At 41.7% G+C, this 23556-nt stretch overlaps 1 protein-coding gene and 1 pseudogene across 1 annotated transcript in view; one reads left to right on the top strand and one right to left on the bottom strand.

Moving 5' to 3' along the window:
- TIMD4 (T cell immunoglobulin and mucin domain containing 4) overlaps positions 1–22454 on the bottom strand; it is a 33186-nt gene extending 10732 nt beyond the window's left edge. Inside the window, exons 1-4 of the mRNA XM_028106626.2 lie at positions 22365–22454; positions 17162–17500; positions 14749–15003; positions 12047–12130 (exon numbers count right to left, since the gene is read on the bottom strand). Coding sequence (XP_027962427.1) covers positions 12047–12130; positions 14749–15003; positions 17162–17500; positions 22365–22422 — 736 coding nt within the window. The 5' untranslated portion in view covers positions 22423–22454. The remainder of the gene's footprint in view (positions 1–12046; positions 12131–14748; positions 15004–17161; positions 17501–22364) is intronic.
- Positions 3091–3170, top strand: LOC148164394 (U4 spliceosomal RNA; annotated as a pseudogene).
- Positions 22455–23556: the final 1102 nt, after the last annotated feature.

Below are 23556 nucleotides of genomic sequence, written 5' to 3'. Positions count from 1 at the left end.
TTGAAAGAGACTCACATCTGCTCTTTCTAAAGAATGTGTCCTGTATCTGGATGGTGTAGATCAAGGGTTGGCAAACTATGACCTGAAGGTCAAATCCACTCTGCTGCCTGTTTTTGTATAGCCTGAGAGCTAAGAATTGTTTTTATATTTTTTAGTGGTTTAGAAAAAAAACAAAAAAAGAATAACTCATAACACATGTAAACTACAGGCAATTCATATTTCCATGTCAATCAATAAAGTTTTATTGGAGCACGGTGGTAACCATTTGTTCACGTTACCTCTGGCTGCTTTTGCACAAAAGGGCCAAGCTGAGTAGTTGAGACTAACAGCATGGCTTGTAAGGCCTAAAATAGGTACTATCTGGCCCTTTACAGGAAAAGTTTGCTGACTTCTTGTGTAGTTATCAGAGTATAATTTTAATCTTAAAACCTTCAGACCTTCAGACCCTAGGGTGATGAGACTTACCCTTCACGGTGGTTATGCCTAAGGTGGTAGACTTGAACCCACCCACGAAAATAAAACTATGTGCTCTTTGCAGATCTGGAATGGCATTGAATTTTTAGATAAGAAAAACTTTTAAAATCCATTTTGAATTATCACCCCTGTTCCCATCCCATTGGGCAGAGATTGTCTTCAAAATTACTAGGTACTCCCTGTCAAAATCAATTTATTGAGCACTACAGTGTGCCTGGCATAGTGATAAGCACTTCATGTAAATGATCTCATTTAATGTTTATACAATCCATTCTACAGACATATAAACTGAGGCTGAAAGAATTTAAATCACTCACCCAAGGTAATATACATAATAAAAGGAAATTTGAACCCAACTCTGAATGACTCAAAAAATCATGATTATAACCACTCTGAGAGAAAAGAAAAAGAGCATATTAAAATCCTATTTGAAAATATAAACTTTCTAGCCAGTGGGCTTCATGCTGGAAATAAAAGCACTCTATCTTCTCAGTGGGTACATTTTAAAACTGATAGTACATATTTTTACTCATCATTAAATTCATAGACACAAGGACTCATCTGTCTCTACTCTTAAATTTAGTTCTGATACAAGTCAACTCAATGATACGATCTTAACGTAATCATAGAATTTTTTAAAGTGACAATGAATCATGGAACACTACATCAAAATCTAATGATGTATTGTATGGTGACTAACATAACAAAGTAAAATAAAATTTAATTAATAAATAAACAAATAAATAAATAAATTCAAGTCCCTAGGCAAAAAAAAAAAAAGACAACTTCAACCCTTCAGTGGTTTTTTTTCACGGCAGCATCTGGCTTATGCTGCCCTCTTCTGGACCACTGGTGGTATGGTCTTAAAAAATCCAAAGGAAAGAAAAAAGATTCCCCTAATTCGTCCGAGTATTTTAGACTTGAAAAGAATTAGAAATTATCTCCTCTGAGACCCCCCTCTTTTTTCATCATCAAGAGAAAAATCAAAATCTAGAGACAGTTTCACTTACTCAAGGTTTCACAGCAATGAGTAACAAAGAAAATGACTAGAACCCATATTTTCTGAACTTGCCTGGCAGCATTCCCACAGATTTGGAATTTCAAAAAACCTTTTGAAAATAGAAACGCACATTTATTGAGTTCACAGACTTCCCTTAAATTCTGGAGACCTCTGAATGTTTTTAATATGTGCAATGATCAAGAAGAGCACTATATACTTAAATAAATCAATTAATACATACTTGAGTCAGATGTTCCTTAGCACCGAGGGCAAAATTGGGTGAGGACCATTTTTTTTTTAATTTTGAAAAGGAACAGTGGGCAAATTGTTTTGGCACCCAATGTGGTTCCTAAAGCAGAAGGAATGGTAAAATGATTTCACATTCCATGCCGATGAGGTGACAGAAGGAAACCAAGGACTGTAGAACACCATTAAGACTCACTGAGTTTCAAACTTGGCCTCAAGCTTCCACTGCCTCCAAGGATTCCCCACCAACAAAAATGTCATCATTCTGAGAGCGCAGAGTTGTCACCTCAGGCTCCTGCTCTCATGTGCCAATATCTGAGGGTCTCAGTGAGGCATAGATAAGACCCCATCCCTAATCCTTCCCCCCCAGACTCCTCTCTGAAGGGCAATGTCTGGCACAGCTCTTCCTACACCCAGCTGATCAATAAATCTTGATTGAGGGAGGTGGCAAAGTCCTCATTTTACCAAGAAACCTCAGAAGCATTAACAACAAGAACAATAATAATAAATGGACACCAGATATCAAGCACTTAACTATACTACATGCCAGGCACAATGTGAAGGACTTCCATGTTTGCTCTCAAAAAATGCTCTGCAGTAGATTCCATTATTGTTCTCATGGCACAGTGAGAATCCTGTGGCCTAGAGATGTCAGGTGACGTGCTCAAGTCATGAAGCTAGGAGAGGAGAGAGCAAATCTCAGAGCCAGGATTATCTACTTACAGAGCCCAAGCTCTTATCCTCTGAGCTTTACAGCCTTTGGAAAACATGGCAAGTGCTCATACACACTTGCTATGGAAAGATCAGTGCTGGAGAGTGAATGATCTTGCTATTTCATGGCACAATAGGAAGGATCCATTTGGAATGGAACACTAATCTTTGGCTGCTTTGGTGGATGCAGTTTCTGGAAAGGAGATTCTAACTATTATTATTGATGATGATGATGATGAGCACAATGTAAGCAGCCAAATGTGCACAAAACATTTTCACATTCATTATCACTTTTGAACTTCAAAAGGAATCTACTGATGGGATGCCTGGGTGGCTCAGTTGGTTAAGCACCTGCCTTCGGCTCAGGTCATGATCCCAGGGTCCTGGGATTGAGCCTGGCATCAGGCCCCCTGCTCAGCCAGGAGTCTGCTTCACCCTCTCTCTCCCTGCCCCTCTGCCCTGCTCATGATTTCTCTCTCTCTTTCTCTCTCTCTCTCTCAGATAAATAAAATCTTTTTAAAAAGTATTTTAAAAAAATAAATCTACTGAGGTAAGTAAACTTGGGCAGAATTATTGAAAGAGGAGGAACCTGAAACTCAGAGAGGTCCCATATCTTGCCCAAGCCTGCCTAGCTAGTAATGATTGCTAGCACACGGTAAAGCCTTGCTCAGTGACAGTATCACAGCCAGCTAGGTTTATCTGAGGCATGATTATTGTTGATTGAAAACTTTTCCCAGTGATATCTGATTCCACATCCCATGTCTGCCCGCCCTCTGCTGTGCTGCTGAGCATCCCAGGGTTCACAAGTTGCAAGTGCAGGGAGGCTCTTGCCAAAGGGTATTAGTACCTTTAAGTCGATGACTTGATCACAGTGCAAGAACAGATGCTTCACCTCCTCACAGAACTAGCTCAGGTGTGCCATTTATCCTACCTGCTGGGAGACCAGAGATCTCTCCGGTGCCTAGCTCCATGTCAGAGGCACATTTTGGTCAGAGTGGTCACCCAGCTCACTTGGATATCCAGTAACGGGGACCCATCCTAGGACTGGCTCCCTGTTCTATTTCAGTGGCTGGCATCTTACTTCTTTTCTTCTCTGCTTGCTTCACCACGGTTGTACCTCTCTTAAAGCTCGGCAACGCTCTTTGTTCTTATTTGGTTGACCTTTCTGAAGGTGAGCGGTTAGATGTTAGAATTACACAGATTCAATCCCAACTTTATTAATGAAAAGATATCATTTGTACGGTTGGTAGAATAGAAATGCTATTGTGAGAAGAATCATGAGAATCCATTCTTTGTCCTTTGCCTTAATCCCCAGACTGCCGGCCTACCAACTGATTCGAGCCTGTGGACAGCGTGGCTATGAGAGATAAAACAAATCAGCTAATGCCTCGCAAAAAATGTTGACTTTGAAATCAACTACATCCAATTTCTTTCCTCCTAAAAAAAGGCATTTGTGAGTGAAAATGAGCTCTGCTTCATTCCCCTGCCTTCCCCTGGTCCTTCTGCTGAACTTGTACTGGAAATGGTAATTCCCCCTACAACTTCCTTATGTCCTTGATCAACCGAGGACCCAGAAAAGTGTCAAGTTCTGACACGGCTCGATTTTGTCTTTAATGAAATAGCCCAGTGTAGGGGAAAGAGCTCTGCTTTGAGAGTCAGAAGGGAGTCGTACCTGGGACCTCATTCCCACTTCTCTTTGAAATTTTTATGCCTGTGCCTCAGTTTCCTTCTATGTAGAACAAGGAGTGTGCACTACACCAGCAAATCCTAAATGCCTTCTTGGGGCCAGGGATGGGCTGGCTTCAAAAGAATCTCCCGAAGAAGTTTGTAAGCATACAATTTCTTGGACCCACCCCCAGAGGTTCTAATTCTTTAAGTCTTGGGTAGACTAGAGCAATCTATATTTTTACTAAGCACCCTGGGTTCCAGGCCATGGCCAGGTCTGGTATACATGAACTAGATGACCTCGAAGTTCAAGGTCTTGGTTCTGTTCTCCTGTCCCCCTGGGAGGTCAACATGAGCTCAGATTGCTCCACACCTTCATTTATTCTAGCTTCACTCCCTTTCCTCTTACCTCCATTTCTAGACCAAACCCTCATTTTTGACTGATTCCCCTCTCCTACACCAGGACCAACCTTGCTCCATTCACTATCCCCTTCTCTAAATTATTCATCCTCAAACTTCTTGAAAGAACACCTAACATTATTCTTTAACAATTGCTCATCTTGGACTTCAGTGCCTCCACCCATAGAACTAACACTGTTCACCTAATGGTCCCCCTGTCACAGTTCACAGCCACCTAAGTGCTCATCCTACTTGACCAGCATTCTGAATTTCCTAATATTTGACTACACCCTCTATAATCTTTGTCAGGCCAACCCTCTCTGCACTCCTGGTCTCCTGGATGCCTTCCTACTTTTGTTGTCTCCCTCTCTGCCTCCTCTCCCAAAGTAGTTGTTACTTTATGGGCTTGTACCTCCTCATTTCCCTCTTCCTCTCACACAATATCTTTAGGTGATTCCACAGGAGCTTCAATTACCCCTGTGCTAATGAGACAATATAATAAGGTGCTTAAGAGTTCAGTTTCAAGAGCCAAAAGACCCAGGGTCCAAACCCTGGAAAATTTCTTTCTTTTTTTTTTAAGATTGATTTATTTATTTTGGAGGGGGGAGGCCAGAGGGGGGGGAGCAGACTCCCCACTGAGCATGGACCCTGACCCAGGGCTCAATCCCAGGACCCTGAGATCAGGACCTGAGCTGAAATCAAGAGTCAGACGCTTAACCAACTGAGCCACCAAGGCACCCCTCTGGCAAATTTTTTAACGTCTCCAAACTTCAGTTACTTTTCCTTTATAATGGACATAATAATAGAATCTTTCTCACAGATCCAGACAATGCACCCAGGCCTAGTATATAATAGGCACTCAATAAGTGTCATTTATTATCAGTGATTCTCCAAATTGTATCTACAGCCCTGAACTGTCCCTTATGAGATAATATGTATTAAAGTATTGGTTAAGTAGCAAGTCCCTGTTCAGCAATTAAAATGTGGATCACAGGAATTATTATTTGATCAGAAGTAGATGCCAATCATCAAAGACACCTATCCCCACCCAGGCATCCATAAGTCAACCCAGCTCCACATTTCCAACTGCTCATTAGGCATTCCTCAGGGGTCCTTTAAACTCCAGCTCTCCCAAACAGATTTCATCCTTCCTCCTGGGGTTCTTCACTTGTTAACCTGTCACATCGATCTAATCTCCCAAGTAAGGAGAATCTGTCATCCTTCATTCTTACTCGGGTTACCAAGTCCTCTGGATCTTAACTCTGAAGTGGCTCTGACTCTGTCTCCTCTCTGTAGTTACTGCTGCCATCATTCTAGTCTAGACACTCATCCCTGGCCTGAATTATTATGGGAGCCTCCTGGGTAGCCTCTCTGCCCCCAGGCTTGCTCTCTCTCATACATCTTCCACACTCTTACCAGAGCAATGTCTCCTAAAACAGAACTGGAAATGTCATTCCCTACCCAGAAAACATGAATTATTCCTTATGACCCTGGAATAAAATCTAAATTCTTCAGCCCATCAATCAAGTCCTTTAAGAACCTAGGCCATTCCCCACTTCCCATCTCCATTAGATGAACCTGGACTATTAGACAATCTCTGAAGACTTCATGCTCTTATCAAGTCCTCCTCTCTTTGCTCATGCCATTCTACCTGCCTGTTTACCCTTCCCTGAGCAATGAAATGTTCTCATCCAAGGAGGAAACCTTTCCATACTTCGATCTCAAAACAACTGGATGATTGTTTGCTCTGCACGGCCTGTCCTTCCCACTAAAGCATGACCCTTTGTGGAGCAGATGTCACAGCTTATTCACAGAGAGGCCACTCAATCAGCCATGTTCAATGAATGACACATTTGAAAAGCTTTTACCAAAAATCATGCTGCCTATTTCCACGTTTCCAAGCCAAATGCCAAGATAAAGACAGAAAATCCTATCTCCAACCACTTTGTCCTCTGAGACTCCTTTGACTCCATGGAAAGGCCAGCTTGCTCTGGACCATGAAGCTTGGGATGACTTTGTAAAACAGAAAGATCCAGGAATAGAACAGAGCTTCCTAAAAGCATTCCCTCCCCATTCTCTCACCATCCTACCCTGGGACCAAGAAAAAGTTACTGTAAGAATCTTAAGAAAGGGAAAATGTTATTATTATCAAAGCATGTTCATTTTTTCTTAATTTTATTGGATTGACAGCAAAGTCCTCATGCATATATGGGTGCCTTAAATTTGAAATGGTTTGGTAGCTTTGACTTCATGCTAGTGATGGGTATAATGATCAATTTGGGGGCGGAGAAAAAGTGAATCCTAATACTTTAGGAGAAAATATGAAATCCCTCCTTGGGGAAGCTCTGTTGAGAGACAGTGGCTGCCAATCCTGGAACAAAGGCCAACTACACATGGGATCGGGAGAACTGGCCTCTGGTCTCAGCTCTCTTCCCAAGTCACTGAAAGGCCTCTCAACTCACAAGGCTTTCACTGGTCTCAGTTTCCCATCTTCTCAGTTTCCTGGTTTTCCACAGACAACACCACTCCCCAGGAGTTCAGAAACACAAGTTTAAACCCCCTGAAACCTGGGTGTGAGTCTCAGCTCTCCTCCTGTCTAGCTGTGTGATCTTGGGCAAGTCACTCTACATCTCTGAGCTCCATTTCTAGGCAGCCTTGGAGTGGATGTGAGGATTTGCCAGCCTGGGTAGGGCTTCCTCAGAGGATGTCTGCAGCAAATGCCTTAAAAGTGGAGGGGGCACTGAAGCAGGAGATACATACTTGGAGTTGTCTTATAAAAGGAATAATAACACGAATCTAGAAACTGTCCCACAACACACCCAACTACAGCTCTTTTTCCAGCATAACTTGGTTTCCAAGCCTCTATTATAGAGAGGAGCCTCCCTAGACTGACCGATGTGAGAGAGACAAAACAGTTGAGAAACAGAAGACAAAAGGTGTCCAGAAGCAGGAATGAAACCAATAATTGGGAAATCCGAGGAGGATTTAAAAGGGACTCAGTGAAGAGTTTTCAGAATCTCACATTTCCTCTAATCGCGAGTAGAGAATTACTACCGTGAGATTTTAAAAACTTTTCTAACTTTCCCAAGTTTGTAATTTTGTCACTCATTGGCTGTTTCCCTGGTATGGTTAGCAGTTAAAAAAAAAATCCTTAGACCAGAAAGTGTCTGTACTTCTAAGGAAGAGCAAGGCGGCTGGAAGTTGGTGGCAGTGGCCTCTTGTCATCCTGCCGGAGTGGCCTGCAGACGAAGGTGTGTGAGTGGGAAAAGCAGCAGATGTGGAAAGAAGAGAGGAGATAGGAATCCGGCAAGATGACTATCATTTACTAGCCACTAATTGGGTCCTAGGCGTCTGTCTCATGCATTTCCTCACTGAACAGTCCTATGAACCAAGTACTCCTATTACTGTCACTGTACATTTTGAGGAAACAGAGGTTTAGAAAAGGATAAAACAAGTAACTCACCTGAGGTTCTGGAAAAAAACAAAAAACAAACAACCCCCCTCCAAAAAGCAAGCCCCGACACACACACAAAATGTCAGAGCTGGGATATAATCCTAAGACTTCAGACCCCGTGGTGAGTACTCAAAGCCCACTCAATGCTTCCTGGGAGACAGTGAGGAGAAAAGACTAGAAAGAAAGGATCGGAGATGTTACTGAGGCAGTAGAAGGACCAGAGGCATAATGAATGGAAGACTTAATCCCAGGCCTCATGGTGACAGCTTCAGGGTCCCTCCCCAGTTAGAGACTAGGTCCTAAGGGAACAATCTGGGACCATTTCACACATTCCTCCTGCCAAGCAAGAAATGAAATCAACCCTCAGGCTGGACAGAATGATTTGAGTTCCTAAGCACCTGGAGGGGTCAGAGTTTGTATTCCTTGAACAGATTCTCTTCAGTTGAGGGGAGAAAGCTATGAGAGTTTTTATTGTTGTTCGTTTGTGTTTGAATTGTGGTTCCAAACCATCTGGAGCTTTGCAGCTTTCCTGGAGAATCTCAAGAAATGTCCTAGACTATTCCCTCCAAAAAATGTGTGTGCACATATACACACAGAATTATATATGTAATTTCAGGGGGTTCATACCACACTCCACCCCATCCACAGACAATCCAGGAGCCCATGGCCACAGTTTAAAATCTTTGAGGTCTAGGTGTGTGTCCTAACTCTCCCTCTGCCCAACCGTGTAATCGTGGGCAAGTCACTCCACATCTCTGAACTCCATTCTAGGGAGCCGTGGAGCGAGGATGAAGAATTGCCACTCTGGGTAATGCTAATTTTAGGGAATAATAATTTTGACCAGATCTTCTTTGGATTTAAACCAGCCCTCATCTATGGAAGGCTTGCCTTCCAAAATTACATGAAGAAATGAAGAGGGAATCAGGGATATTTAGCCAAGAAAAAAACTCACAGAAGCATGTGGGCTCCCAAATGGATTGAAACCATTTTCACAGGAATGAAGAAGTAGGATTCATTCTGAATTATTCTGTAAGTGGCTCCCGAGGGGGGTACTGGTTGGGGTGTGGTGGGGAGGGAAGCAGCTCAGCCTAGTGTCAGAGTGGCATCACAGTTGAACAGACACAGGTTAAAACCAGGCCGTCATTTACCAGCTAAGTTAGATAACTGTCATGGACTCTGAAACGGAGGTGACAATGGTATCTATCTCCTAGGATTTTGTGAAAAGCCAAATGAAGTAATGCGCTTAACATGCACAGTGTTAAAACAAAGAGAGACTTCAGTGGATGTCCGCTTCTCTAATAAAGTCTCTGACCCTCCATTTCTTTGTCTGTAAAATGGGGACATTATCTGTACCCGATCAGAAGGTCACTGTGAGATTTAAATCAGAAAATGCACATTAAACACCCTTAATACAGTACCTGACACATAATTAACTCCTCAGCAGGTGGGAAGTGCAATTATGATTACAAAGTTTTCGTGACAAAAACCAATGGGAAGAGAGGACAGTAAAGGAAACGAACTTAACCTTTTATTTCAAAAATGGAACGCAAGGCCTTAAATGAAGGGGGGGAATTGGAGCGGGAGGTGAACCATGAGAGACTATGGACTCTGAGAAACAAACTGAGGGTTTTAGAGGGGAGGGGGGTGGGGGGATGGGTTAGCCCGGTGATGGGTGTTAAGGAGGGCACGTACAGCGTGGAGCACTGGGTGTTACACGCAAACAATGAATCATGGAACACTACATCCAAAACTAATGATGTAATGTATGGTGATTAACATAACAATAAAAAATTATTTAAAAAACTAATGATGTAATGTATGGTGATTAACAATAAAAAAATTTAAAGAAAAAAAAAAGAAATGCCTGATCCTGAGCAGGATCCTTTTGACATATAAAATATTATGGGGATACTTGAATGGGGAATGAAGACTGGTATAGTGATGGGACAATGTTAGTCTCCTGATTTTAGTAGTTGGATCGAGTTTATGTAAGTGAATGACCTTGTTTGTACGAAACATATCCCAAAGTATCCAATAATGATTGGATTAGGTTGATACCCTGTTCTATGTTTATTTAGGGAAAAATAAAGTTCTTTGTACTGTAAAAACAAAAAACAAAAAAAAACTAATGATGTAATTAATGTATGGTGGTTAACATAATAAAATAAATTTTAAAAATAAAATAAAAATTTTAAAAAAACGGAAGGCAAGACAAAAAAAAATATATATATATATATATATATATATATATATATATATATCTAAGAGCAGGGACTCAGAGCTAGACTTCCTGCATCTGGCACCTGAGAGCAGTGAGGCCTTGGGAAAGTTGCACAAAGTAGGGATATGAGCATCTGCTAAAGAAGAATTGAATGAAGTGACCCATGAGAAGAGCTTGGCTCTGCACCAGCACATAATACGCGTTCAATAAATCCTGGTTTCTTCCATAATAAGTAAAGGTAACACAGAGATAGACCTTCTTATAACAAGTTCCTCTTCAGCAGTGCAGCCTTTAGTGGCTGCGAGTATTCTCTCTCCTCCGGGATTTATCAAGGAAGAGAGAAATGAAATTACCAGGGATATTACAAGAGAGGGTAAAACATCAAGATGACCCCTTGTTCCCTTGCAATTCAATGTAAGATGGTTTGAGATTTAAATGGACTGAATGATAGATAACATTTTGAAAACTCCTTGCCCACCCTCCATCGTTTTTCTAGTTGCTACCTTCTCTTCTGCCAGAAAATAGCCCCCCACCCTCACCCCATGCCATGGACAAAGAAAGTTTAGATCTTGGGCATCTAGTTTCCCTTCAGTTCACAACAACTAGTCCAGATTTTCTGTCTTCCTGCTGGATGAGGGGGTGCACGCCAAAGCTTTTCAACATTAGATCACCCTTGCATTTCATTTTGATTTATACTCTTCCTACAAAACGTATCCCCCTCTCACTCACTCTTGTCTCTCCCCTCTGATTGTGTCTTCTGAGCTTTTGTGAGTAATGTCCCATTGCCTCCTTCACAGAGTTAAAGAACTACCATTTTCTGGCTAATAAACATATAGAAAGACACTTAAACTCTTTGTTAATCAGAACAACAAAAGCATAAGATGACTTTTTTTTTTCCTGGGGAGATCGAAAAAGATTAAACAAATGGTCATATCAAGTGTAGGGAGGATGTAGCAAAGCGGACACCCTGTGGATGGGAAAATAAATTGGCAAACCCTTTCTGGAAGACAATTTTGTGATGGCTATTAAATTTAAAAGTGCACATTTTCTTTCAGCAGAGCATTTTTCCTTCTGGGTCACCCCCCTAGTGAGAGAAACACCAGCACAGACGCTTAAGGAGACACTCACATACCAGGATGTCCCCTGCAAACTACTTATGGTAATGAGATATTAGAACAACCTCAATGTCCCTTAGTGGGTGACAGGTACTATAAGTATCCATAGTATAAAATACTATACAGCAATTTAACATAATGATGCAGATCTACATGGACTGGAAAAGAAAGTGGTCCAATATTGTAATGTTAGGTGAACACAACAAAGTGCAGAAGGCTGCGTACACTAGGAGAGAATTTTTTTAAAAAATCGACACACAAAACAAAACTGCATTTTTCTGTATCTATACACACACATAAGCAATAGAAAAAAGATCTGAAGAATGCTCATCTTCAACTAATAACAGTGATTATCTCAGAAGAAGGGCTGGGATTCAAGACAGGGAGTCAAAGAGCATGATTTTCTACTCTTTTTATGCATCCCTAACAAAAATACATTAGTGCAGTATTTGTGCAATCTACCATAAATTACTAATTTTTTTTTAATGAATGAGTGATTTTCTGGCATTTCTAACTTCAAGACAGAAGCAGCTAAGGAAGAAGGGGAATCCCAACAGAGGGGTTTCAGAAATGAGGCAGAGGAGGGAAGAAGCCAGCTTGGATGCTGTTTGCAGGTTTCACTTTCATCCTAGCTTGTGGGAAAATGGAGGATGTGACCACAATGGAACCAAAATAGCCGAATCCCAAGACAAGCAGGAACATGACAGATCAGATCATTCCCACGGTCAGACAAAACCACCCTCAGGAGCACAGCCCCTTACCTCTTGTCTGAGGAAAAGTCACTGAGTCACTCATTTCCCACGTTGACTCCTGGGATGTTGACTGGAGAAACCAACCTTTGGACTCTGGGGGAAAAAAAAAAAAAAAGGAAAAGAGAAAACAAACTTCAGTAAACACCTGTCATTTTTATTTTTGGTGCCTCACTGTCCCCCTAAACTAACTTCTGTCATAAAAAAGAAAAGAAGAGCTAATTAATGTTTACTGAGCATTTAGTACATGCTGGACAGTGTTCTAAGTGATCTACACGCATCCTTTCATTTTATCCTCAGAAAGAGACACAGGATAGGTGTTATTATTAGTCCCATTTTACCAACGTGGAAGCCAAGGCCCAGAGAGAGAAAATAACTTTCCCAGAGTCACACAACAGATAAGAAGCAGGACTTACACCCAGGCAGTGTGATGCCAGAACACACACATGACCCCCCCACCCATACTAGCTCCCTATGTTGTACTAACACAAGGATTGATTTTTTTTTTTACTCCATAGATATCCACTTTCTTCTACTTGATTATAAGCCCCATTAAGTAATATCTACCACTTGAGCACTTAGTAACATGCCAGGCACCCACCTTCAGCCATCATATGCATGAAGTTATACAACCCTCCAACTCACCTGGGAATAAACCAAGGCCAGAGACCCTTGGCAAAAAGGAGTAGAACAGGGAGACAAGGCTGGGCAGTTCTCTCTAGCACCCCCATGGATGAGAATCATGCCTTATTTTTAGGGTATTCTCTGCCCTTTGGCTCTAGTAAAGAAGGCTTGAGGGATAGATGAAAGGTCACATGAATGAAAGAATTCTCCCTCTACTACAGAAAGCTAGTGAGTCAAGTGAGAACATCCCTCAAGGGGATCTACAAAGATCATTGTGCTTGGAATTAGGCCGAGACAGCTAAGCACTAGCTCGCCTAGAATGGAAAGGCAAATATTCCAGAGATGTGCTACCATGAAGAATTGCTCAAACAAATCAAGGTCAGTCCCAATTTCTCCCTGCCTACCTCCCTTTCTCTCTCAAAGCCACAAGAATGAACGAGCCACAAATGCTGTCCAATTTGTCCTAGGTGGGGCTCATGGCACACAGAACCCAAAAGTCATCTCTAATCATCTAATTCAACAACACTTTACTGTCCTCAATGTAGGAAATGAGGAAAAGAAAAAGAAAGCAAGTGTCCACATATCTTTGGATATAAGTAAGGTAGTGTTTCCAGAAGTCACCTCAGTGCTTCTCTCAGGATCACTGGAGAGAAAGAAAGTTTCTGACTCTGGAAGAGAAAAAAATTCAATAAAAGGGAGCAAAAAATAAGTGTTTGTGCTGAGTGGTGGGATTCAGGGCTATTTTTATAGTTGTCTTTGTGCTTTTTTATATATTTCAGGTTTTCTTCAAGGATTGCAAGTAATTTTTAGGATCAAGGGGAGTAAAATACAAATGTTATATTTTAGGATGATTATTTTAAAGGCCAAAAGAATAAAAAATACATACAAAAATTGACTGGGTTATGGTTCATGGACTTTAGCTAAGTGACTACTCAGAATATAACAGAATTAGCCAATTCAATATTGTCAGGCTATTTAAACTATCGAGGCCTTACTGAGGCAGCTGAGACACCGAAGAAAGGCTTCACGCTATCTCTTAATGATTTTCCAATATTCTTACATCAGAATCAGAGGTTGAAACATGGTGGGAGCTTTGGTAAGCCCCGTTAAGTAATGGAGCTAGTAACTCAGTGAGGTTACAAGATGCAGGATCAAAAAGGATTGGGGGGAGGGGGGAGGAAAGGAACAGAATGGAAGGGAGGGAGGGAGGGAAGAAAAAAAGGAAGAAGAAATAAGGGTAGAACTAGTTCATCATCAAGGACTATTTTAAGACATCTAGAGGCCTTTCCTCAATGCCTAGGCAGAGACTTAACCCCTGGCAGACTGAAACTGGATTCTGACCCCGGGTGACATTTCCTGGTTCTTCAATAAATATCTCTAAGATTCCTGGAAGGTCAACTGGAGAACCCCCCCAAAAAAAAACAAAAAAAAACTGACTTTCAAAAAAAAATAGGGGAAAAAAGAAATGATAAAACAGAGAAAAGGAACAGGTTAGTGAAACCACATCCTCATTGACACCCCCACACACAAACACATGCACACACACAGTTATAAACTGAATTATATTCCCCAAAATTCATATGTTGAAATCCTAACCCCCAATACCTGAGAATGTGGCCATATTTGGAGAAAGAGGTAATTAAGGTAAAATGAGGTTATATGGATGGGCCCTAATTCGATATGAGTGGTGTTCTTTAAGAAGATAAGTTTAGGTCACACACGTTCACAGAGGGAAGACCATGTGAAAACACAGGGAGAAGGTGATCATCTTAAGCCAAAGAAACAGTCCCCAGAAGAAATCAACCCTACTGACACCTTTATCTCAGACTTCTAGCATCCAGAACTGTGAGAAAATAGATTTCTGTTGTTTAAGTCCCCCAGTCTGTGGCATTTGTTATGACAGTCCTAGCCAACCAGTACATACACACACACACACACACACACACACACACACACACACACACACACACACACTGAAACCGAAGAGCAAGTCTCTGGACTGCCCCATTCAGTAAAAAGAACCCTGTTTCAAGGGACCCAAGATACATCTGACTGGCAGAAGGGAAAGAATGGCCAAATGTACCACGTACCTGCAGTGAGGGTGGGCCCTTCCATGGAACGCTCAGTGGTTGGAAGCACTGTGGTGGCTTCAAAAAGAAAGGTTGATGTTGCTGGAGGGTATGTCATTGCCACTGTTGTGAGGGCAGTGGTGGTTCTTGTCTGAAGTCGTGTTCTGGTTGTGAGCTCAGGTATAGTCATAGCTGTTGTTGGAAGCACAGCTGTGGCTGTCGTCAGAGCAGTGGTGGTGGTTGGGAGACGCGTTGTTGATTGCCTGGTTGCTGGGGCTGTAACCAACGGAAGATATGTCTGGTACCAAGCAGAGACGGAGGAAAAGGGAAAGCATACAAATATATGTGGGATCTGTCCATTTCTCTCCATTTCTGCTGCCTCACCTGGTCCACTGACCTGGACCACTGTAATGCCCATGGAAGTTGGGTTTCTTACCTCTACTCTTGGCCTTTCTGATCTGTTCTTCACACATTGGTTAAAATAATCTTTTTAAATGACAAATAATTATGTCAGTCCCCTGCTTAAAACTTTTTACTGGGTCCTCCGTGCCCTTGCGATAAAGGACCCAATCCCCAACCTTGGCCCACAAAACTCTATCTGATCTGGCTCTTTCTTTACCATCTCATGTCTCCACTCTACTCTTCTTGCTTTTCCCCAGCCCTGTGACCTTTCTTCATCTCTCTGAACAGTGACCTCACACTGGAGGGACTTCATACCTGTTGCTTCCTAGCCTCTCCCTTCATTAGGCTGACTCCTACTGAGCCCTCTTGTTGCAGCTAAAAGGACACCCATGTTTGGCAATCGCAATTAGGTTTCTTGGTTTTGCACTTTACCTTGGTTTTCATACTTTACCTTCACAGCATTTATTGCATTTTGTAACTGCACATTTTATCTGATGATTATGGTTTAACACCTGTTTCTCCCACGAAACTGTAAGCTCCATGAGGGGAAATCTGGTATTTACTTTGTTCTCTGCTACAAATCTTATACCTACCCCAGTGTTGGGCACATAGTAGGTTTCCAAAAACATTGCATCAATGAGCAAATGAACAATTGCATCAAAAGTGAGCCCAAACATAAAATTTCAGTCAAGCAAGATGAAGCTCTAGAGCTCTGCTGTACAACATCATACCTGTAGTTAACAATAATATATTATACACTTGAAAATTTGCTGACTTAGAACTCATCTTAGACGTTCTTTCCACAATAAAATAAAATTAAAATCTAAAAAAAGTGCGCCTGAAGTACGCAACGTGGGGTGAGAATATAGTCTCTTTCAGATACTAAAGATAAGATTATGCCAACACCACTCACCCCTAACATTTGAATTTGGGTTCATCAGCCACTGTTATTCTATATGTGCTACCCTCTCTTAAATATGACAAATTTCAATTAACTCTAACAGATTCCAGTGAGCTTAGAAATGACCCATAGCTATTGAGTTCAACAAGTATTTTATAAAATAATAGCTGGTTATACCAGGCTTGAAAAGAGAAGGCTTGGATTGCATCATTTAACTTCAATAAAACTTCAATAAATCAGAAAAATACTTCTCTATCACAAAGGCACTTTTCGAGAAAAATACACTAATGTGTATGAAAGTTCTCTAATGAGAAGATCCATATAAATTATTCTCAAAGTTTAGAGTGCATTGGAGTCACCTGAGAATCTTGTTAAGTATGTGGCTATAAGCATATGACCTTGCCTCCCAAGATGCCTACCCAGTGAGGAACAAAGCACAAGAATCTTCCATCTTTGATGCAGGTTGAACACAGAGCTTACTCTGAGAGGCTCCATTCCAAACAAGCAGGAAAGCTGATTACTGTTAGCATAATTCAACCATAGGCTGCCTTCCATGCAGCTCAAATCTTTAAGAGTTGCACCCTATTCCAATTTCATCAAAAGCAACTAATAGTAACAGAAGGAAAGGCCACCTAAAAACTGTTATGACTGTCTCCAAATCTCACACCCTTTCCCCTCTGCTGGAAGTCACAAACTATTGGCTGATGGACTGAAGCTGACCCATGGACATATTTTATTTTGTTTACATGGTAGTTCTTTTTTTAATCTTTGCCAACATGCAAAAATCAATGTCATGCCCATAAAAATTGGGAGATCCGAAAGCACTGCACATAAATTTCTGCAAAGTGGCAATCTCCTAGATAAGAATCAGATGCCCTCTGCACATTGACCCTGCAATTCCCTGCTTGTTTTCTCCATATACCCTCCACTCATTCATTTCTCAGGTTTTCTTGGCCCCCATGGGCATTTGCTCCATCCTGTGGCTCCTCTAGCCATAGAGACACAGCTTAGATTTAATCTGCCCACTCATGCTTAAGCACCTACAGCCTCCCCAAAACCACCCACTGAATCCATTCCCCATTAACTGTTAGATCCCTCCTTCCACAGACACAAGCCCCTTCATGCACGCACCTCTCCTCAACTGCAGGCGAATGTTCTTCTTCACATCATTGAACCAGCCAGGGACCTCTATACGGCAGCAGTACATACTGCTGTCACCTTCATTGGTGTTGAAGATGGTCAACGAGACATTGCCTCTCCAGATACTGCCCTGAAGATCATATTTTGGTGACTTCCTGGACAATACCCTCATCCCATTGGTGTGGAGAAGCTCCTCGCTGCATTTGGATTTAGGACACTCACCCTTGCCCCAGCACATGCTGTTCCTGCTGTGAGACCAGGATGAGTACTTACAGGGCAAAGTCACCGTCTGACCCAAATACGCTCTCACAGTCTCTGGTGCAGGTGAAGCTGTGAGGAAAGATGAGAAAAATAGACTGTGTGGTTCTAAAATCTCTCAAGTATGCTACACAGTGTTTGTGTAGAACAATGCTTCCAGGATGATGAAAAGAGTTATAGTGTATATCTTTTTAGCCTAATTCTGATGTGCCCTTAGCTGTTGCTGAGTCCCTAACTCCACACCCTTTTGTCCCCTAACGGGAGACAGTTGACCCGCATGAGTGTCTGAGTGTCTGAACTCGTCTCCACAACAAGACGTTTTGGCTGATTTAAAAACTCTGATCTTGGGGCACCTGAGTGGCTCAGTTGGTTAAGCATCTGCCTTCGGTCAGGTCATGATCCCAGCCCGCATCAGGCTGTCTGCTCAGCTTCTCCCTCTCCCTCTGACCCTCCTCCCTGCTCGTGCTCTCTCTCTCTCTCATTCTCTATCATATAAATAAATAAAATCTTTTTAAAAAATAAAATAAATAAAAATACCATTCAATAAACAAAATATTGATCTTGAGTACCATTCAATAAACAAAAAAATTCTCCAGTGAAAAGGCCAACTCTTTAATCCAATTCCACTAACTCATATGAGCAGATCCCAAACCAGCACTCTACCCACTGTATCTCAATAAGCAGTGAGCATGTACTACAGACCCAAATGCCTCAAATGGGACTCCCTCCGCCCTCCAACCCAGAGAATGCTATGGTAGTAACATAGGCTGTTGAACTACATTCTATTTTCCTTCTCTTCTTTCAGTACTGGATACAGAAATTAATTGCTCTGGACCATTTTTTTGTTGTTAGAGAATATGAAGTTAGGTGGAGTATGAAAACATTTTTAATGTTAGAACTGGAAGGGACCACAGGAATTAGATAGAATGGCAGCTGTGACATACAGAAATGCTGGAAGCTTAGTCCTACCAAATTAGCTGTGTGAGATGGGAGGTATCACTATTTCTAAAATGAAGTAGTCATCTTTGCCAGCTTTGGCTGCTCATCAGCATGACCTGGGGAGCTTGTTAAAAATGGAAATTGTATTGTCCAACCCTGAACCAGAATCTCTGAGGCCAAGACCCATGGAAGAAATATGCAATAAGCAAATTCTCCAAGTCATTCTGATGTCGCTTGCTACTCACAGTGTTTGAGGACCACTAGACAAGCTCTTCTAAGATAACTTCCATCTCTGAGAATCTGAAACATTTTCACTGCTGCAAATATCAAGCCCACTGGTTTAACAGAGTATCAGCAATTGTTCTAATTCCCCACCCCCCAAAAAAAGCTATTGAAGACAGGCTGAAGCTCCAGATCATCAGGACTCCATCCTGCTCCCACTGGGGTACATAGATCCTGCTTATTGTTTTCTCCAATGTAACTTCCTGTGAGACTCTCCATTCACTAATTTTGTGGACCCATTTGGCTCAGTTGTATAAGACATGGCCAGCAGTACCAGGTTCCTCTCTGACTCAGGTGTCAGGAATGTCCACATATCCCTCTCTAGAAGAAGGTGAGCACAAACCCTAAGAGTCACCAAATTCAGACCAGCCTGGAGCCTTTCCTGAAATCACAGTTTCTTCATTTTGTTGTAGTAGAAATGTTTCAATGATCGTAAATGCTCTGGAAGTCTCTTTTGCCCACCATGAAACAAGGAAAAATAAATAAATAAGAAATTCATTGTCATCACATTTACCTATATTAGCAACACAGAACATATGCTCCTAAAACTAGTAACTCCTACAATATGAGCTTGTCCTATATTTGGAAGATTAATAACAAATATGTGTAGGAATTATTTCTGCTGGAAATTGGACAGTTTATTTTTCCAGTATCATTGTATAGAAGGAGGCATCCTACCACTCAGGAGGAAAAGACCAGATAGGGGCGCCTGGGTGGCTCAGTCGTTAAGCATCTGCCTTCGGCTCAGATCATAATCCCAGGGTCCTGGGATCGAGCTCCTCATCGGGCTCCCTAATGGGCAGGAAGCCTACTTCTCCCTCTCCCACTCCCCCTGCTTATGTTCCCTGTCTCACTGTGTCTCTGTCAAATAAATAAATAAAATCTTAAAAAAAAAAAGAAAGAAAGAAAAGAAAAGACCAGATAGAAAAATTGACAGCAGACAAAACAGACATAGATGAGGAAATGTGAGCAGCCGGCAAATTTCACCTGGAAAACAGGCAAAATTTTAGAATGCCGATGATATTAAGGTTGGCCAGACAGGGACTTAGGAAATGACATAGACTACTGGAGTATACTGGAATAAAGTAGGAGGTTAATTGGTAAGCCACACTGTGGGGCAATCTGGCAGTTTCCATTAATACTGAACATGCGTGTATCCAAGCTAAGTCTTAGCAATTTTGTGTTTTGTTATGCACCCTAGAAAAACACACATGCAAAGGAAACCTATTTGTAAATGTTTGCTGCAGCTTTCATGTATATGTGAATGAAATGAACAATGTGTGCATGGGGAATGGCAAAACTATGGCATACGCATTCCAAGGAATCATGAATGAATCATTCATTCCCTGTAACGATTCCAAGGTTAGTAAAAGTAGAGTGATCTATATCAGTTGACATGAAAACTCCAAGCCCTATTAATATATGAAAAGGGCAAATTCATAACAATACATAAAATATAAAAGCATCTGTTAACATAAATAAAACAGTTTGCATTTTTTTTTTTTTTTTTTTTGTGGGCACAGACGAATGAAGGTAAATACATAGAAAAGTGTCTGGTGGGATATACATCTAACTCATTGTACCAGTCACCTCCATGATCAGAGAAAAGGAACTGGGGCTGGAAGTAGTAGTCAAAGGGATTTTAGCTTTATAATGGCTATTATTTTTTCACCAAGGGTGTTTCTGTATCACTGATCTAATTAAAAATTAATATTAAAAAAAGGAAGCAGGCAATTTGGTGCAGCAGAAAAACACCCATTAGGCTTATGTTGTAAACCTCATTCTGCCAGTTACTGCTTTTGTGTTCTTGGAGGAAAGCCACAATAATCCTGACCTCATTATCATCAAAAGACAAAGGAGATATATAATACGTGCTTCAGGAATAGTTCTGAGGTTCACATGAAATCAAGTATCAAATACCACATAAAATTAATAAAGTACAGGTACAAGTAACCAAGCATTTCAGAATTTAGAAATACGATGAGAAACTGTTCCTTGCTGTTATAAAAATATCTTGGAGTACAGGAATCATTGGCATCAGGTCAATTCCCCTCTTTGGAAATTACCCAGGATGGTAGGTGCAATGAAGGTTCTGGTGCCCGCTGGTTTCCTTCTCCAGCTGGTGACCTCAAGAAAGGTCCTTTACCAACCTGGGTTTCAGTTTCACCATTTACAGAATAAAGGGTTTCATCCCACATCTTATTTTTTTTCTAAAGATTTCATTTGTTATTTATTTGAAAGAGAGAGAGAGCACGCACACAAGCAGGGGGAGGAGGGGCAGAGGGAGAGGGACAAGCAGGCTCCTCCTGACACAGGGCTAGATCCCATGACCCTGGGTCGAAGGCAGATGCTTAACTGACTGAGCCACCCAGGCGCCCCTCATTCCACATCTTTTAAGAGCGTCACCAGCCCTGATTGATCTTTGGTAATTCTGAGCAGTCACTCTCTTCTGAATTGGTCATTTTAGAAAAGGCACAAATGAACAGCACCAACAGACCATTCTCCAGGTGCAGCTTCCTTCAAGTAGGATTAGAGAAGGCCACACAATCAGTGTCCAGCCAGTGGCAGGGAATGTGGACCTAGACTCCAGCAACCTTCAGCATAATAAAACCTCCATACCTCAACATACTCAGGACAAGATAAAGACCAGTGAAGACACAGATAAAGAAAGTGACAGGGACGCCTTCATTCTGTGAACTCCTACAGAGTCTGGGGAGAGAGGCAGTTAAATGATCAGTTACTACAGGGAAATAAGTTCTCTGATGAATGACTCCATAGGAGATAGGAACTCAGAGCAGAAACACCTAAACCACTCCAGAGGTTCTGGGTGCTCAGGAAAAGCCTCACTTGGGTGGAGACCTAAGAATGCATATAGTTTCAGAGGAAAGAAAGGCAGAAAAAGGTCAGCATGACAAAGTTTTGAAGGTAAGAGAGAACACATTTGTTTTCCTTGGAATGTGGGTGTTTTCTCATGTAGCATATTGGAAAGATCATGTGCAAATAACCATAAACTTTTAAAAGTGCTAGGGACATTAGAGACTATCTAGTTCTAGAATCATGGATTGTTCAAACTGGTCTTACCAAAGTCCCTCATTTCATACATAGAAGAGCCAGAGCAATTTCAACAGGTTCCTAATGTTAATGGTTAGTGACTGAGACACAACTGCAGCTCAGTGTAGAGCATTTTGCCCTATGCTGCCAGGATGCAGAAGTCTAAGCTGGCCCAAATTGAGTGTGTACATCTGCATCATCCAAAACCTGGAAACAATGCATAGAAAAGAAACCTCACCTTGAAGCCTCATCCCCAGCAACATAAAACAAACAAAAAGCAAACTATAACTCCTGAAAATCAAGAGGAAAAAATAAGAATTATAAGAGCACTTGTAGAACAAATTCCCCAGGCTCCAACTGTGCTAATAACACCTGCAGATGAAATTCCTTTTCCGCATTTCATCTGACCCCTTATTTTGTGTTTCTTCTTAAATGGTCATTTCTGATATGAACACAAATTATCCCATCCTAAAACTCCAAAACCAGTCATAGGATAAAATCCTGTGTAACAAGGAAGGGGAGAGACCCTACAAAGAAGGAAGTCTGGAAGGAAGGAGGAATGAAGCAGGCTTCTGCTCTACCGAGGCTGAATCAGCCATGAGAATCCATCACAGGATGCCAAGCTATCCAGGGACTCCTGCATGGAAGGATTCAGAACACTTACTCAGAGAAAGCCGCCCAAGCTCAATCAGCAGCCAGAGAATAAGAGGCCCTTTGGACATTTTGATGGTTGGCAGGCCCCAGGAGTCTGTCTGTCTGTCCAAAGCCCATTTCTTATACTCCAGCGAATGCTGACAGGGCAGGACCTTTTAGTTTCATTTCTCTTTCTGCCTCATAATCTTCCCTTTCCCCCCTCCTGAATGGTCTCCCTTAATCTGGGAGTATGATAAAATGTGCTGAGCACTTTTCTCCTGGCCACCAGCATATGTACAAATGTGTACATGGATAGTGAGGTTGCACCTGTATTCCTCTGTCCATGCATATCAAGGAATTTCTACCTGTGTGTTAGTATCCATGCATGTGCTTGTGTGTATGTGCATGTGGGAGCTGTGCTTGAGCTACGGTCCTCCTGGCTACTGTGCAGCTCAGAATAAAATGCAATGAAGTCTCCTCACTGGCAGCTGTTTACACATAGAATCCTCATAGGGGCCAAAGGAAAGTTAGCCTAGAATTTGCCTCTGCTCCATTTATCTGATTCACCTGGTTCTCCATCACCCAGATCTTTGGTTCCTTTACCCCATGGAAAAAGAAAAGCAGGACTGCAATCAACCATCACATAAGCCAAAATCACCATTAGAGTTTACTAGACAAGGAAAGAAGAATTCAATAGAAGAAGCATACTGTGGCCATTACGGGATGGGCTCAGGTATTAAAGAAACCCAAGGTCAGGACCCAATTCTACCACTTTTTAAGTGAAGCCACTTGATAGAGAAGAGCATAAAAAATAATTCACGAACCAGATTACAAGGCTTGACTCTACAGATACAATGATCTATCCAAGACCACAGAACCAGTTAGAGAAGGAAACAAATCAACCGGATGTGTTTTCTAAAATAGACTTAGGGGCACCTGGGTGACTCAGTCGGTTAGGCGACCAACTCCTGCTCTCAGTTCAGGTCTTGATCTCAGGGTTGTGAGTTCAAGCCCCATGCTGGGCTCCATGATGGGCCTGGAGCCTACTTAGAAATTAATTAATTAATTAATTAGACTTAGATCATCATCATTGGTTATTGAATCCTTAGTTATATACCAGGCACTCTGCTACATGATACAGATGTATTATTTAATTCTCACAACCATAAGAAATAGATAATATTTTTTCCCATTTAACACATGAGGAAATTGAGGCTTAAGGA

The sequence above is a fragment of the Eumetopias jubatus genome, unplaced genomic scaffold, assembly GCF_037043125.1.
Source record: "Eumetopias jubatus isolate StellerSeaLion01/CBP00866 unplaced genomic scaffold, mEumJub1_p1.0 scaffold_5, whole genome shotgun sequence".
NCBI lineage: Eukaryota > Metazoa > Chordata > Mammalia > Carnivora > Otariidae > Eumetopias > Eumetopias jubatus.
The sequence above is the reverse complement of the archived record's forward strand: the minus strand, read 5'-3'. Positions and strand labels throughout refer to the sequence as shown.